This window comes from Muntiacus reevesi, chromosome 6 (genome assembly GCF_963930625.1).
Source record: "Muntiacus reevesi chromosome 6, mMunRee1.1, whole genome shotgun sequence".
Taxonomy (NCBI): Eukaryota; Metazoa; Chordata; class Mammalia; order Artiodactyla; family Cervidae; genus Muntiacus; species Muntiacus reevesi.
In genome coordinates, this window is record NC_089254.1 from 78,243,832 (window position 1) to 78,262,217 (window position 18,386).

Sequence of the window (18,386 nt, forward strand, 5' to 3'; positions counted from 1 at the left end):
AAAGGGACTCAGGGGTCACTCCAGCTCTAGTGTTTATCAGTGGGAGAGTCAGAACTAACATTTGGGTCTCCAGCTCCATCTGCAGGACTCCTCGGCCTCCATCATATTTCCTCACTTGTAAAATGAGAACACAGGGCATGTAGGGGGCTTACTCTACCTGCTCACACCCCCGTCTGCAAATGTGCAATGCACAGTATTTCCTTCTGTTTGTGAAGATAATCCACCTTTCCTAGATGAGCCCTCTGATCCTTCCAGCTTTGGAATCATATCAATGTTTAACTTGTGAACATCGCTAGGACTGCCCAGGTGCCCAGCTTCTGTGTGTTTTCAGTTATAACTCTGCAGTGCACTGGGGAAACCAGGATGATCTTCTTTTCCACTTTCTCATTCTGTCCATATCTTTCTAAACAATAGAATTTTCAGGAATATTGGCAAAAATAATTAGGAGAAAGTCTATCTAACCAACCTCTTCTCAATAGCTTTTTACCATATGATTTGTATCAGATAAGAGGAGTTTTATGACATGGTTGCTTAGGCACCCAGATCATGTCTGCAAATAGATTTTGAGTCTATGAATCTCATCTTTTTGTTTACTTATTTTTTAATGGAGTATAATGGCTTTACAGTGTCATGTTAGTTTCTGCTGTACATCGAAATGAATCAGCTGTATGTATACACATATCTCCCCACCCCCCCGGCCTTGGACCTCTCTTCCACCACCCCCCCACCCCAAATCTCATCTTAAAGACAGCATTCCTAGAGTGTAAGTGAATGCATTGGCTGTAAGAACACACTCAAATTCTTCAGCAAACATTGCTTGTTTGGAGTTGACAGTAGGATGTCATGGGTCTGTGGAGGTGCCAGGTCTGAGCATCACAGTGGAACTCTTAATTTGAGAGGTACATTGTCTACTTGAATGCTGGTTGGTGTGAAGAAACACAAGATTTAGAGTCAGATTGTCCCAATCCTAGTTTACTGACTTCTTGAGTTACTTCGGCTCTTAAGTATGAGTTGATTTGTGTAGAAAGTGGGACTATATCTAATAGGGCTGTTGGACGAATAATATACGATAGATGTAAAGCACCTGGGATGGTGCCTGGAAAACTGTAGAGTCACAGTAAATGTCAGTTTCCCCCACAGGCTGCAGAATGTGCATATCCTGAAACTGTCAGCAGCTCTGCCAAGAGCAAATGTCAGGAAGATGGCTACTCTCTGATTTTAGTATAATCAAATAAAGGTCACCCCTGGTGCTCCCCTGCTTTGCAGGATACGGGCACCATTGTTGCATTGCATTCATGTCACTCTACTTCTAGAAAATCTCGCTAAGGCCAGTAGGTGTTTGTAAAGACTGTCACGAAAACCAACACATATTGCTTTCCACCAAGAGGATTGTTGATGCAGACGATAAAAAGGCAGTAAGATCTGTACAGTATGGTAAACTGAGAAATGCTCACCTTGGAGAACGTCCCATGTGGGTCTCTGTGACTTCTCTGATGAATGTGCAAATTGTTTATAGGGTGCTTGTCATGCACAGACCTTGTGAATACAGTAAACAACCCATGGGCAGGGAGAACTAATTTTAACCTGTTTTTGTGTCAGATGTTTTCCACCATAAATCGATTAGGCCAACCAAAATAGTATATCAAGGCAGTATAATTTTGGCAGCAGATAAGGTACTAGTGTTTCTCTTAAAATGTAAAGAGAAAAAAAATTGATAATGTTGACTATCAAAGGCTTGAAATACTTTCAGTAGTTTCCGCCCTCTGGCCTCCCTTAAAAACAACAGCAGCAACAACAACAAAAAAGCATTTAAAAAATATCCAGTAGCAGTCATTAGTCATTGTGGTTGCAGGTGTAACATCTGTGGTAGCAAGCAGAGTCTAGAAAAAACTAAATTTAGAGTCTAAAACTACATTAGCTAACAAATTGGAATGCATAAAAATCATAAAAGAAGGATAACTCTCCCTGAAAACCTTTTTAATCTCTTTTTGATTTATCTGGAGCAAACACTGAATCTGAGCAAATGGATTCTATTTCCACTGTATCTTTATGTTATCTGTTATTGCTGCCAGTAAATAGGCACTGGAACTATTTTGGTAAGAGCAGAAACGATGGGGCAGATTCCAGACATAAGGTGAGGATCAGGGCATCCTTGATTTTCAGAGCAATGTCAGACAGGGGCAGAAAGATGCAAGGGAGTCCAGGTAGAGACAGTCCTCTCTTTTTGTAATATTCCTGCCTGTGTGCGTGCTCAGTCGCTTCAGTCGTGTCCAACTCTTTGCGACCCTATGGACTGTAGCCCGCCAGGCTTCCCTGTCCATGGAATTCTCCAGGCAAGAATACTGGAGTGGGTTGCCATGCCCTCCTCCCGGCCATCTTCCTGACCCAGGGATCAAACCCACGTCTCCCGCGTCTCCTGCATTGCTGGCAGAGTCTACCGCTGACTCACCAGTGCTGTGCTGGGTCGCTCAGGCATGTTTGACTCTTTGCAACCCCATGGACTGTATCCTGCCAGGCTCCTCTGTCCACGGGGATTCTCCAGGCAAGAATAGGAGTGGGTTGCCCTGCCCTCTTCCAGGGGATCTTCCCAACCTAGAGATCGAACCCAGGTCTCCCACCCTGCAGGAGGATTCTTTACCGTTAGAGCCTCCAGGGAAACCCTGTCATGTTCTTAAGGTTTCTAAAATCGGAGTATTAATTTCAGCTAGAGAAATAGAAATCGTTTCTAATGGACTCAGAGAAGGCTGGAAGAGTGATCATTTCTTCCCTTTTTTCAGTAGGTCATTCAAAGTGTTTAACTTTTCCTCTCTATAGTCAAGAGCTTCCCTGGTAGTGCTAGTGATAAAGACCCTTCCTGCTAATACAGGAGACTTAAGAGACATTGGTTTGATTCCTGGGTTGTGAAGATGTCCTGGAGGAGGGAGTGGCAACCCATTCCAGTGTTCTTGCCTGGAGAATCCCATGGGCAGAGGAGCCTGGTGGGCTGAAGTCCACGGGGTCACAAAGAGTCAGAGTTGGCTGAGGCGACAGCACACACGCATGCCATGGAGCCAAAGTGCCGTTTCCTTGGCACCTTGTCTTTATTGTCATTGTTACTTTTAGTATTTAGGTGATTATTATTTTCCATCATTCTTATCAGCGACTTTCCACATGCTCCATCCCTTTTCTGTGGCAGGGGTCAGGTAAATTGGTGGCATGCTGAAGCTTTGCGCTTTTGCGTTCAGAGTATCAGAGCAGGCAGACAGAGCCCTTGGTCTCCACCTGCTGGTGGCCGGCGTCACTGCAGCCACCCTCTCAGGTCTAAATCGGATGCAATCAATGATGATGCTTGTTAAAATTATTAGCAAAGGAAAGGTGATAACATGCATATATTGCACTAGTAAGGTCGGATACAACCAAACTGGTGGTTATGTACAGCTGTAGAGATAAATCAGAAACTCATTATTAAAATCTTATTTGTATAGAGGTTAAACATTACTTTTGGCCATACCATTCAATACCTCACAGAAATCTATTCTCTTCAGGAGACATATCGATTCAGTTGAGAGTAAAATCCAATTACTAATAGTATGTAGTTGGAACATGTATGTAAGGAAGGTTTTATGTGTAATCACTTGGGGGAGCAGCCTGTCACGTGACATGATGTCTGTGTTTTGATCTGTAATAGAACGTCTGTGTGTGTATGTATTCACCACGCAGCTTACCCATGCTGTCTGCATGATACAGAGTCTGTCTGGCCCCAAACTGCTGAAACCAGGGGGGTGTTCACTCCGTAGGGGTGATTTTTTTTTCAGACAGATGGAAAATACATATAACTTAAAACGATGACAACACAACTTGCTTTCTACATTTGAACTGCTAAGTCCATTGTATACACATTGTGTTTATGTATAGTTTATGTGTAGTTTCTTAGGATCCTGGAGAGAGCTTGTTGGTTTCTCCACCAGCAAAGCTCAGAGCTCTTATTTATCAGTCTTCTTGAAATTAAGATGCCCTCCTAAGTTATATTTTGAGCATTACTCTTTCAACAGTGGTAACAATAACATATATAAAAGACCTATGTTTATGTAAAACAAGAGATATAATTCTTTTAAATTTTTAAGTTAGCCTTTTATTATGGGAATTTTCAGTCATTCACCTAAATATAAATCCCCCTGTACCTCATACCCCACTTAAGTAATTATCAGTACTTATAATGCACCTTAAATAAGTATCATGTAAAAGGATTCTTTTTCTGAACTCATGTACTTAATGACAGAGTAGGAAAAAAACTACATTTTATGTCATGGCCAGTGACTGTGTTTAAATCATTGCATACTTTGTGGAGATAATAGGATATCAAATAGGATATCAAATTCTGATCATAGGAAATTCTCCTGAGAAGGAAATAGCTTCTTAGAATATGAGTGATACTTGTCCATATAACAAATACTGCACTGCTAGCATTATTTTTCATTTCTAAAGTAAAATGTTGTAGAAAATGTATTCAGCAACAGGTTAATTTTATATTAGTTATTTTTGTTTTTATTGAAGTATGGTTGGCTCACGATTATGTTAGTTTCAGGCATACAGCAAAGTGATTCAGTTTTTTATATATATATATATATCTATATATAGATTTATATGTATATCTCTTTCAGATTATTTTCCCATCTAGATTACTACAAGATATTGAGTATAGTTCTGTGCTATACAGTAGGTCTTTGTTGGTTATCTATTTTCTATTTAGTAGGGTGTGTATTTGGAGAGGAGAATGGCAACCCACTCCAGTATTCTTGCCTGGAGAATCCCATGGGCCGAGGAGCCTGGCGGGGCTACAGTCCATGGGGTCGCAGAGTCAGACACAACTGAACGACTCACACACACACACACACACACACACACACACACAGAGGGTGTGTATTGCAATGGGTTATTTTTGTAAATAAAAGTACATTTGAGTCAGAAGAGGTTTTTTAAATGCCCCGCTATGACCATAGGTGTGTGGCTCAGAATCTCCATCTCCCATTTCTGAGACCCGCTCGGCAGGCACTGTCCATTGCCTTTTTCAGTATTCTGGGTTCAGCAGCTAAAGTATCTGCATCATGAAAGCTTTCCTAACTTAATAGGACAAACTGGGTAGAGTTTATTCAATAAGGAAAAAGAATGATTAATGCTAATCACATCAGCTAGCAAGATCAGTTTTTGAAAGATGCTTCCTGAGTGTATTATATGCAATCAATCTACAGTGCTCCTTTTTTCTCAGTCTTTCTGATTTGAATCTCTCAAATCAAGTCTGCATGCTGATGTGAGAGTCTTGTGAAGACTCCATAGCCAATCTGTTCAAAACTAAAATTTCTGATTGTACTTTATTTCATTATTCCAAGTTTTACATACTATTTAAAGCTCTTTCAACTACATTCCAACCTTAGAAACAAACTTTTCATTTTTTTATTTTGTGTTTCCTAGTAAAGGTCCCTAAATCTGATTTAATTTGAATTATCATATATATTTGATGACAAAAATGATTCTCCCTTGATTCTCAAGAGGTCTCATTGAGAAACTTGCTAATTTTTTTTTTAATGAATGTAATTTAGTTTACGTGACCGTCTCCATGAAGATTTGAAAGTTTATATTTTTAAATGCAGTTTATGAAATTCTGACTTTGTGTGATAAGGATCTTGTCAATGGCTTTCTTCCGTGATCCAGGTAGTATCGGGCCTGGGCCCCTTCCATTTTTGCCACTCAGATATCCTCTGCATTATTGCTCTCATCTGCTTTCAGCCAACACGGATGAGAAAGAGCTTGTGGAGGGAACTGTGCACACCTCAAAAGCCGTGTTTCAAGGGTGGCATGTGTCACTTCCATTCCCATTCCATTTGCTACACCCACCTGCAAGGAAAGCTGAGGACTGTAGCATCGTTGGGGGCCCAGGAAGTAGAGGAGTCAGAACTTGAAGCAGATGGCAGACTGCTGTACCTGAATACTGGGCTTCGGGATGTGACAAAGAAAGCCTGGCAGTCTGATGGCCTCAGAAGAGAGGACAGACATGACAGGCTGAGTCTGACTCTTACTGAGGCCCGTTTGTTTACAGATCATCCCTGGAGTGGAGGCTGACGTGACGGCTGGAACCTTGGTGCCGGTGGCTGAGGGGGTCCCGGTGGAGGAAGCAGAGACAGAGAAGGTGGCTCTTCCAGCTGGAGCAGGAGCAGGTTTAGAGGAGGCCAAGACCGACACCGGAGCCACAGAGGCCATAGATGGTGACAGATCTCAGCTGGAAGAAACGGAAGCAGCGGCCACTCAGGTACGTGTCCTAGTGAGTGAAGTTTCTAGGGAGGTGGTGGCCACTGGAACCCTCTGTTGGCTAAAGGTGATACCTCTTTTGGATGTGGAGTAATGGATAGTCTGTAGCCATTTTGTGGCTCCCACTCCACCAAAATGACATATTTGATTCTCAGAAAGAGTGATCTCAACATTCTCCTGTATCAGAATCGTGAGGCTCCACGTGGCTCCCCTTGTTTTGCTGGACTGGGCTTAAGCACCAGTAGGGGCACGGGAAACCATGGAATTAAGTGAAGGAGAAAAAGAATGAAGCACAGACGAGGAAAAGGATGTGAATGGAGGCAGGGAGGAGGAAGAGAATTTGATAGAACAGTAGGCTCATTGGGTGGATTAGGTGAGATAATAGCCAGAGTTCTTAGCCGGGTGCCAGGCACATGGTGGGAAGCCAGTATTAGTAGTTAAAGTCATATTGCTATTATTACTCTTTATTATTCAGTTCAGTTCAGTTTAGTCGCTCAGTCATGTCCGACTCTCTGCAACCCCATGGACCACAGCACGCCAGGCCTCCCTGTCCATCACCAACTCCTGGAGCTTGGAAATCAAACTCATGTCCATTAAGTCGGTGATGCCATCCAACCAACTCATCCTCTGTCGTCCCCTTCTCCTCCTGCCTTAAATCTTTCCCAGCATCAGGGTCTTTTCAAATAAGTCAGCTCTTCTCATCAGATGGCCAAAGTATTGGAGTTTTAGCTTCAGCATCAGTCCTTCCAATGAACACTCAGGACTGATCTCTTTTAGGATTGACTGGTTGGATCTCCTTGCAGTTCAAGGGACTTTCAAGAGTCTTCTCCAACACCACAGCTCAAAACCATCAATTCTTCGGTGCTCAGCTTTCTTTATAGTCCAACTCTCAAATCCATACATGACTACAGGAAAAACCATAGCTTTGACTAGACGGACCTTTGTTGGCAAAGTAATATCTCTGCTTTTTAATATGCTGTCTATGTTGGTCATAACTTTCCTTCCAAGGAGTAAGCGTCTTTTAATTTCATGGCTGCAGTCACCATCTGCAGTGATTTTGGAGCCCAGAAAAATAAGTCAGCCACTGTTTCCATTGTTTCCCCGTCTATTTGCCATGAAGTGATGGAACCAGATACCATGAACTTAGTTTTCTGAATGTTGAGCTTTAAGTCAACTTTTTCACTCTCCTCTTTCACTTTCATCAAGAGGCTCTTTAGTTCTTCTTCACTTTCTGCCATAAGGGTGGTGTCATCTGCATATCTGAGGTTATTGATATTTCTCCCGGCAATCTTGACTCCAGCTTGTGCTTCCTCCAGTCCAGTGTTTCTCATGATGTACTCTGCATACCAGTTAAATAACCTTGATGTACCCCTTTTCTTATTTGGAACCAGTCTGTTGTTCCATGTTCAGTTCTAACTGTTGCTTCCTGACCTGCATACAGGTTTCTCAAGAGGCAGGTCAGGTGGTCTGATATGCCCATCTTTTTCAGAATTTTCCACAGTTTATTGTGATCCACACAGTCAAAGGCTTTGGCATATTAGAGTGCCTTAAACTCTCCATTAGGCTCCTTTTACCAAACGCCCATCCCTACTTTGGGTTATTAATATGACCTGAAGTTGGAGTTACCCCAGAGACACCAAGGCAACAAATACAGATACTCCTAGTGTGAGGCCTCAAACCCAGAGGCCACAGCAAGGATGCCTCTTCTAAACCCCATGTTCTTGCTCCTCTGAATTCTAAGTAGAAACAGTAAAGAGTTGGTTTAATGGGAGGTTTTGCTTTTTCCTGATTATTTCAATCATAGTAAATTTCCAGAAATCCTTCCAGAGTTCCTTAATGCTTGAAGCTAAATGATCCTGTTCAAACAGCCGGCAGCGGTACTATTTAGACAAATAACTCAAAAGTACATTCTATATTTTTCCATAGATTTTCTTGTTACAATGCCAGGCATATTTCTGTATGTGTGACAACATGCTCGTTGAAAGAATGTATTATCTTCCCCAAATTGAAGAATAGAGGTGCCTATCTATGTTCACTGATACCTGAGGATATATAGAACTTGATCTCCAGGCTTCCCATATGCTAGTGAAATTCCCTTCCCTGCTCATCTTCGTAAAAGAAGCTTTTCCCCCAGACAGTACAGTATTTAGAGCAGTTGGTGAGAATTGTCATCGCTCAAGTTATCACTGCAGTGTGAGCTCTGATGATAACCAGCAAGCAAAGGAAGGCAGACCATCTGCAAACAGGGGCCAGATCTTTACTAACAATAGGGTTTCCAGGAGAAAAGCAATCACAGGAGGTTAAATGTCAGTTTCAAGTGAGGGTTACTATTCAGTGGGACAAGAATGGACCACTGTGAAAATGGGGGCATCCTTAGAGTCTAGCTACATTCCCTCTCACGATTATACCCCTCCTCCCATCGTGATTAACCTCTCTCCCCAAAATCTGCTAGTCCACTCCCCAACTTCCTGAGAAACCTGTCTTACCCAACTGCCTGGTTGTGCAAGGATCCACAAATTGGTCCCACTAAAGGTTTCTGTCTCAGGAGACATAAAAAGGAGGCCATGTTGGGAGGAAGGTTCTGCAAGGTGGAAGGGTTTGAGACCAGAAAAGTTGGGTGGAGTGCAGACGTTTAGCTGGACGGGAGATGTGGGGAAAGTGGAACCACGGCGGGTGGGATTGGCTAGAGGAAACTCCTGGAGAGTACAGAGCCTTCTTTCCCAGCCCTTGCCCACACCACCATATTTTTCTCCCCCCAGGAGAAGGTCATCCCGTCTGTTGTCATACAGCCTGCCTCCAACAATGAAGGGGAGGGAGAACATGAAGAAACCGTGGATGCAGAGTACAAGGAGGTGACTGATGATGTGGCTCTTCCCGGCCCCACCAGTGAGATGCCGGAGCTGGCCTCGGAGGAGGAGGAGGCGGCCAGGGCCCCCCAGCCTGCACCTTCCGCTCCCTCAGCAAGCGAGGCCTTCCAAGAAGTGCCTCCTGGCTTCCTCTACAAGGTTCTAGCTTTTATTTTGCCTTTTTTTTTTTCTTACTTTATTCAGTGTCAGGAAAATACAGTAGTAAAATCTGTCACCTTTGATGGAGAACACAGTGTAATTAAATTTAGTCTTGTCTTACTTGAGGACTCCGTTTCAGTTTGATTTGCAGTTAACCAAAGTTCATTGTTTTGGAGAAGGAAACGGCAACCCACTCCAGTATTCTTGCCTGGGAAATCCCATGGACAGAGGAGCCTGGCGGGCTGCAATCCAGAGGGTCGTAAAGAGCTGGACACAACTGAAGCGACTTGGCAGACGAAGTTCATTGTTTAGTTTCAAGGCTTGTAAATTTGGTGGTCGCGTCTACACAAAAGGATACACTTCAGGTGCCACATGCCACACTGACTGTTAAATATGTTCTCAGTTCTCTATGATCTGGTTTGTAATTTTGCTTCAGTTAAAGCTGAGTCTCTTTTATTTTATTTTTTTTTAGTTAATTAATTTTTTTGAGTCTCTTTTAAAAAGGAGAAATGTGTTTCAGGTCCCTTAACATTCCTTATTTTTTAATCTGGTGACCGTTTGTCCTTCCTTTGCTTTGAAGCCCTTTTGTGTAGACTTGGTTGTCTGGTTTTCATTCTTTTTGCCATATGTATTTATTGTTTTTGTTACTGTATTGCTTTTGCCTTCATCCTCACATCACATTATAACATGGTAAGATTTCCATGCTGCTGGGCTGCAAGAAGCACAGTCATGTCTTCTATATTTAACAACCGGTAATTAAAGGAAGTTCGCCACAAGGTAAATGATATCCCCCTTGGTAGTGAATGGGGTGATTGCTTCCACCCCACGTGCCCCCTCGAGCTCCCCCTAGAGCCCAGGGCTTGAAATTATCCGTGTGCTTATCTGCTCCTTGCTGGAGGGCAGGAAACATCTTGCTGCAATTGCATGGCAGAAAGTAAGGAGTCCATAAATATTTTAAAAGTGAATAAATATGTTAATTGGTTTCTATGATAAGGGAAAAATGATGGAGAGAAAGTTTTGCTCAGAGAGGCCTTCAAATGACTATTTAGTTTTCATCAATGGAAGGGTCCTTACCAAAAAGCCCAGTTTTAATACCTTTTTAATAAAAGTGTTAGTCACTCAGTCATGTCTGACTCTTTGCAGCCCTATAGACTAGCCCACCAGGCTGCTCTGTCCATGAAATTCTCCAGGCAAGAATATTGGAGTGGGTAGCCAATCCCTTCCTCAGGGGATCTTCTCTTTCTAAGGATCGAAACTGCATCTCCCACATTGCAGGCAGAGTCTTGACTGTCTAAGCCACCGGGGAAGCCCCATACTTAAGCCTAATACTTGGGCTTAAGCCAGGGGCTTAAAGGTAGATAATCCTACCTCATAGATTATAGTTAGAATGCTAATATGCATATTTGACTTGGCATTTCCAAATTCAGCTCTTTGTCTTTTAAAAAGTATTAAATATGTGTGTGTTTGTAGGGGTGGAATTGAGTAGAATAGTCATTGTCTTTTTCTTCTATTTGCTCCTTAGAAAGTAGCTGCTACCTTGTCACATCCACTGGGGACAGGGGGGCTTAATAGATTGATGAATTAATTAATATGGAGGAAAAAACATGGCCAGACATGTGGCCACTAAGCCAGTGCTCTACTGTGTTCTGTTTTAAGAAAAGGGCATGAAGTCAAGGAGGCAGGGATGCCAAGCAAGGCCAGGTCTGGCTGGGTCCCTCCCTGACTTTGCTCAGTGGATGCACTGTGAGCTGGGGAATAGCATTTACCCACTATCTGGGCTTCAGTGTTTTCATCAGAAAAAATGAATTTGGCAATAAGACAGTCATTTCCAGCTCTTCCATGTTATGCTTCTGTATACAAAATATACAATTTAAAAGCCAGTTGTTTAGTCTTGGCTCTGGGAAAGAGGTCAGGGACATGGGAGAGGGAAAACTAGCCTTGATTAAATAGTTATCCAGGCTGGGCGATGAGTCCATGGGGGTTCATTTTATTTTATTTTTTTATTATTATTTTTTCATTTATTTTTATTAGTTGGAGGCTAATTACTTTACAATATTGTAGTGGTTTTTGCCATACATTGACAGGAATCAGCCATGGATTTACATGTGTTCCCCATCCTGAACCCCCCTCCCACCTCCCTCCCCATCCCATCCCTCTGGGTCATCCCAGTGCACCAGCCCCGAGCTCTTTTCTCATGCATCCAACCTGGACTGGCGATCTGTTTCACAGTTGATAACATGGGGGTTCATTTTAGTACTCTCTCCTGCTTCTTAAAGATTCTCTGTAATCAAAATTTAAGGAAATCTTTAAAAAGGAAGGAAAGAAGGGTGGTGGACTAAGACAGTTGTTTAAGCTGGTAATAAAGTAGCCCTAGATATCTAACCCATGGTGAACGACACGATTGTGTTATTATTATCCAAACTGCTAAGAGACTAGAACTCAACCCCAGCACGAAAAAGAAATGATAATTATGTAACAATCAGGTGCTAGATGGTGCTACAGTGGCCATCATGTTACCGTATATAAATGTGTTAAATTAACATGGTATATCCCTTAAGTGATACAATGTTACATGTCAAATATATTTCTATTAAAAATCAGAAAAAGAGAGAAAGGAAACAGATCCTCATGGTTTAAAGGGTAAGATAGGGAAGAAAGTTTATTTCAGAAATTGATCACAGGGTTTAATTAGATAGTACTTTCCATGTAACATACAAGTGATGGTTTTCTCAGTTATTAATATTTTACAGAGGAACTTTGCACTAGGCATCTTTAGGTTAAAAAAATAAGTAGTAAGAAAGCATTGGTGATAATAAAATAGAACTCTCTAACAAAAATGTGAGAAATTAAAATTTAATTAATGCCCTAAATTTTAGCTTTGGAAAAAGGCATTGCTTTACTAAATCTATAATACATTCAGATGGCCTGTGTCTGCCTGTAAAGCTCAGATATTTTTAAGTAAACAGAGATTAGGATTTCCTTTGTTGTTGTAGTCCCTGGAAAAAGAAAAGAACGTGAAGTCACTCAGTCGTGTCCGACTCTTTGCGACTCCGTGGACTGTAGCCTGCCAGGCTCCTCTGTCCATGGGATTTTCCAGGCAAGAATACTGCAGTGGGTTGCCATTTGGGGCTTGACTCATATCTTCATCTTTTTTAATCCAGTGTAGAGATGCTTCTAAGAGTGCCTGCTGATAATCTGGCTGAGAGACTGCCTTTATATCTCCTTTTCTTTCTAAAATGAATCGGTTCTTTTACAATCTCTTGCAGGTGGAAACACTGCATGATTTCGAGGCAGCAAATTCGGATGAACTTACCTTACAAAGGGGTGATGTGGTGTTGGTGGTGCCCTCAGATTCGGAAGCTGACCAGGTAAAGGATGAGGGCAGAAAGCACCACAGGCTCTCCTGGGTTCTCCTGAGGGTCAGGTGGACTCAGTGATTCCTGAAGATGTTTCTGTTTCTGACTTGCTCCATGAGTGCTCCGTTGCTCAGCTGTGTCTGACTCTGCAGCCTCATGAACTGTAACCCGCCAGTCTCCTCTGTCCATAAAATTCTCCGGGCAAGAGTATTGGAGAGGGTTGCCATTCCCTTCTTCAGGGGATCTTCCTGACCCCAGGATTGAACTTGGGTCTCCTTCATTGCAGGCGGATTCTTTAACATCTGAGCCACCAGGGAAGCAGCGTACTTTGGCTTAAGTACTTGAACCTACTTAATAGCTGCTTTATATTTCTTACTTCGAATTCCAAAAGCTGGGTCATCTCAGGACACATTTCTGTTGCTTTTTATCTTTGGATCATATTTTCCTGTAATTAAAAAAAATGACCCTGGACACAGTGGAAGTTGCATTGCAGAATCTCAGTTCTGTCTTCTACCTCTGAAAATCATTTCTTTTTCTTCTAATAGGCATCTAAATGAGTAGATAAATACCTTGAGTTCATGGAAGTTTGTTTTAGTCTTTTTACTCTCAGGCTAAATCTTAGTCCTGCGATTTGTCTCTACTTCTTAGACATTCTCCTTTGGGATTTCAACAGAAATCCTGAAGGATTTATCAAGCCCACTAGCTTTGTGGGATCTGAACTTAAAATTCTGCCTCCTCTGTGCTGCCAGTGCTGAAATTTCTACTTAGCTATTGTTGCCTTCCTGTCATTCCTTTCCCCCAGGCTCCTGGAGAAGCACTTATGCATTTACAGCTTGGGGTGCAGCTCAGGATTCCAGGAAAGAAGTTTTCTGTATATTTGAGGTTCACTCTCTGTAGTCCCCTCTTTCAAGATAGTCTCCATAAAAGTACAGCTCCTCTGGCAGCCGTAAACTCTATCCTCTGAATGTCCTGCATCACACAGACTGAGGGTAACCCTCAGGAAAGAGGGTTGTAACAGCTCTAACCCAGTGTGGTTTCAGGGGTTACATATTCCCCAGTTTCTGCGCTGGTGGCTCAGAAATGGTAAAGAACCTGCCTGCATTGTAGGAGACCCAAGTTCTATCCCCGGGTCAGCAAGATTGCCCGGAGAAGGGCATGGCAACCCACTCCAGTATTCTTGCCTGGAGAATTCCCTGGACAGAGGAGCCAGGTGGGCTGCAGTCCATGGGGTTGCAAAGAATCAGACATGACTGAGCAGCTAACATGTTCACTTTCAGTGTCTGCCTGCTGTTGTTCATTTTCAGTGCCTTCACATAGTTGATGTATATACGTGCCAAGTCACTTCAGCCATGTCCAACTCTCTGCAGTCCTATGGACTGTAGCCCACCAGGCTCCTCTGTCCATGGGATTCTCCAGGCAAGAATACTGGAGTGGGTTGCCACGCCCTGCTCCAGGAGACCTTCTCAACCCAGGGATCAAACCCAGGTCTCCTGCATTACAGGCAGATTCTTTACCATCTGAGCCTCCAGGGAAGCCCTCTAATATATAAACTTCTATTTTGTAGCAGCCATTTTTATATAAAAATAGCTACATTTATGTATGCACATGTATCTACCACTATGAATATAGTGTGTTCTGTGCAGTAGTGTTTGTTGGATACCAGCTATTTTGCCACAACCAAAACTGGAAATCTTCAGTCTGCTACATATTTTAAGCAGTTAAAATTTATTTTTCTATGTTTTTTTCAGCTAAAGATTGATATTAACTATGATGCTTCACTTTATAAGTTGTATTTCAAAATCTATGAGTTGGGATATATCTTGATTATGGGTTTATGCCAGACCTTTATGTTTGTCTTTATTGAAACTATTTTATTTTATTTTTTTGAAACTATTTTAAAACCCATGACTCCACTTGGCTTCATTGGATTTTTCACTCACTGTAAATAAAGTCAAATGTAGACACTTGAGGGGAAAATATGACTTTTTGTATGTTTACCAGAGGTTTAGAAAATATTTAGTTATCATCTTTTACTCTAAGTATAACTTTGCCCTTCACATATATAACATCATAATTTTATAGAGGACACTTTTCCTCATCAGCTAGGATATTATCAGTTATTTTATCAAATCATTTTTTCTCTGTTACTTTCTTTCTGTCATCAAAAATTGGCCTGTCTAAATGCTTATATTTCTTGTCTGTATAGCAGCATCAATTTATGGTCTTTGATTATATCAAAGGAAATGTATTCAGCTCCTTTATTTAATTTTATGAGACCTCCTTTTATCTGATGTACTTGAACTATATTGGGGATTGGTTCTGATGAAATCTGGCTATCCTTCATTTTAAGTGGGATCTTTTTCCTGTATTGGTTAACATAATAAAGACAGTCATTTCCCACTGGTTTCACATCCTATGATCTGTATGTTTAAAATTGTTCCTTCAACTCAGCTGTCCCCAAGTAGACTCTGCTTATCTCTGGAAGGCCAAGGGCAGATGTCAGCCTCCATTTCTCAGCTTTACATTTCATCTACCATACCCTGTGACCATGTACAGATGGGTTCTTTAAATTGCCTGTGGCTAACTGTCTTCATTTTTGTGAGGGCACACCTATACGATAGACAAATGTTTATAAAGAATAATTTACAAAGACTGTGAATATTTCCAGCACAAATGTCATGACATCAAACTGCTCTGTAGTTTACATAAACTGGAAAAACAACAGTGACAACAAATGCAATAGTGATACCAGGCAACACATATCAAGCTGTTAGTGTTTGATTAAGTCTTGCATATGGTGGTTTATTTCAGTTACACGTGTGAGTGGGCAGACAGAGTTCTTTCTTATAAGCAAGTGGTTGAGGCTGAAGTAGAAGACCTCTCATGGTCTTCTCAGTACTATATTCCAACCCAGGGGTCTTTAAGCCTTTCTTTCACTGGGATCCACAGGACAGGAAATGGTCCTGTGTGTGATGTTTTCACACTGTGTCCCTCTCTTTGCACTGGGTATAAATGAATTCTTTCCTCTTCCTTAAGAATTTGTTATAATCCAGTTAGCATCAAAATTATAACATTAACATTTGCTGTTGTTCAGTCTCAGTCGTGTCCAACTCTTGCTGACCCCTGCAAACACGCCAGGCTTCCCTGTCCTTCACCATCTCCTAGAGCTTGCTCAAACTCATGTCCATTGAGTCAGTGATGCCATCCAGCCATCTTGTCCTCTGTTGTCCCTTTCTCCTCCTGCCTTCAGTCTTTCCCAGCATCAAGGTCTTTTCCAGTGAGTTGGCTCTTTGCATTAGGTGGCCAAAGTATTGGAGCATCACTTCAGCATCAGTCCTTCCAATAAGTATTCAGGATTGATTGCCTTTAGGATTGATTGGTTTGATCTCCTTGCAGTTTGAGGGACTCTCAAGAGTCTTCTCCAACACCACAGTTCAAAAGCATCAGTTCTTCAGTGCTCAGCCTTCTTTTATGGTCCAACTCTCACATCCATACATGACTACTGGAGAAACCATAGCTTTTAATATATGGACCTTTGTTGGCAAAGTACTGTCTCTGCTTTTTAATATGCTGTTTAAGTTTGTCATAGTTTTTTTTCCAAGGAGCAAGCGTCTTTTAATTTCATAACTGCAGTCACCATCTGCAACATTAACCTTCAATTAACTATATATATAAAATAAATAATTTCAAATTTTATTCTATTTTTCTTAAACTGACAACTTACTAGGGACAAATTTTATCCCTGAGCTCACCACACAAGTTTACAGGTACTGTGATATCCTTGTACAGGACCACAATACTCGATAAACCCATTATTTTATTAATCATTGGCAATGTAGATTTTTCCAGTACAATAAGTGCCCTACATATAAACAAGTTCCATTGCAAGAGCACATTCTTAAGTCCAAGTTGTCAGTAAGTCTAACAAAGTTAACCTAGGTGCTTGACTAACATAACTGGCTGTATAGCACTGTAGTGTAATAAATTCATAATACTTTTCACACAAATAATATATAAAAAACAAACAAAATATAAAGAAAATATTTAAAATCTTACAGCGTGATACCTTGAAAAGTACAGTAAGTACGCTACAACAGCTAGCATGCAGATGCTGGCATCGAGTGAACAAGCATAAAGAGTCATTACTGTAGGAGAGGCAGGAGATGGGAGACGGTAGAGCCGAAGGATCGGCAGCAATAGGAGACGGAGGGCGAGCTGCAGCGTTACTCACACCGGACGCTGATGGAACACACATTCTCATCTTTGAAAGTTCGCAGACCGAAGGTTGTACGTCAGGGGATTACGATAGCTGGACTCTGAAAGCCCTGTCTTTGTCTTGCAGGATGCAGGCTGGCTGGTAGGAGTGAAGGAATCAGACTGGCTTCAGTTCAGAGACCTCGCCAGCTACAAAGGCCTCTTTCCAGAGAACTTCACCCGGCGCCTGGATTAGGGCCAAGCATATTGTAGAAAGAGCCTGATTGCTGGGTTTTTAACCCTTTGTGGAAACCCGAAGAGTTCACTTTTGCTATGACACTCTTAATGATTGACAGACCGATGCCAGACAAAGCGTGGAAGGCTGTCTCCGTGGAGCATGTGTGCAAACCAATGTCAGAGAAAGCGAAAGTAAATTAAGGGGAAAGTCCTCGCTGGTTCCCATGTTCTTGCTACCAGATTTGTTTGTGCTTTGTCCGAGCTGTGGAGACTCGTGTACTCGACCCCCTCCCACCAATTCTAAAATAGCTTCCTCCAGACCAAACCTTAATTTCTCTGCACCAAGTGTGTGGTATTGAGTGGCTGCCCTGCCGAAGACATGATGAATTACCCTGTGACGTGAGATTATCGTATTTCCCTACGCAGGTGTGAGCACGTGCTCTCCCTTTCACGTTTACTGTGTTTAAAACGAAACTGCTGCAAAACTTGTCACTGTTCTTTTCCAACACACTTCCCTCTCTGTAGATATATATGGACACACAGTCACACGAGCTAGTTGGCATCACTCCTGAATCTATGTGTATGCACAAAGCTACATATGCATAGTTGCACTCTCTCCTTTCCATTGTAGCTCCTAGTCTCTTAAGCGTCATTGATTCATGCACTGCTCTTATTCTGTCTGGCATTACAGTTGCAGTTTTGCCTCTGGGCAAAAATCAGCCATCCCATTGCCAAAGGAGTCGACAGTATCTGTGTTGGGAACGTGCATTTTTCGGGATGCAATGACTCATAGCCTGTCAGAGCTGACTCCCCTTTGGAGAAAGCAATCTGATGCTCTGAATGTCTGGCCACTGTGGCTGGAGATAGGTGAGTTGGGATGAGCAGCTCGATTGTCTTAATTTCTGCCTTTCTGAGATTGGCCAGCTGATGGGGCATTGACGTCTGCCCCCAAAGAACACTATTTCCAAAAGCTCCTAATTTCCACCTCTTTCTACTTATGCAAGTCATCTTCACCGATCGTCCGAAAATAAGATATAGGTGATGTATGCTGTATCCACAAGTCCTCTGTAATGATTCTCTTTTCAGTGCTGTGTCATTCCAAATAAACCATGGGTAATCTCCAGCAATGACCTTAATTCCTTCCGATGAGTCATTTGTTTTGGAAAGCTTGTTTCATTTGGATGCATGACTTGCAGCAGTCAATGTTGAGTTGTTATTTGTGCAGAAATGTGCTCGTTCCTCTGGGTTGTGCTTCTCAGCCCGTCTCCCTTCCGCTCACTCCTTCATCCCAGTCATTGCTGGCCACTTGGAC

The 18,386-nt window shown here is 42.1% G+C and overlaps 1 protein-coding gene across 1 annotated transcript in view; it reads left to right on the top strand.

Annotated features, from left to right (window-relative positions):
- Positions 1-18,386, top strand: part of AMPH (amphiphysin) — a 210,967-nt gene extending 192,581 nt beyond the window's left edge. Inside the window, exons 18-21 of the mRNA XM_065939340.1 lie at positions 6,074-6,283; positions 9,042-9,287; positions 12,554-12,655; positions 16,986-18,386. Of these exons, the coding sequence (XP_065795412.1) occupies positions 6,074-6,283; positions 9,042-9,287; positions 12,554-12,655; positions 16,986-17,093 (666 nt within the window). The 3' untranslated portion in view covers positions 17,094-18,386. The remainder of the gene's footprint in view (positions 1-6,073; positions 6,284-9,041; positions 9,288-12,553; positions 12,656-16,985) is intronic.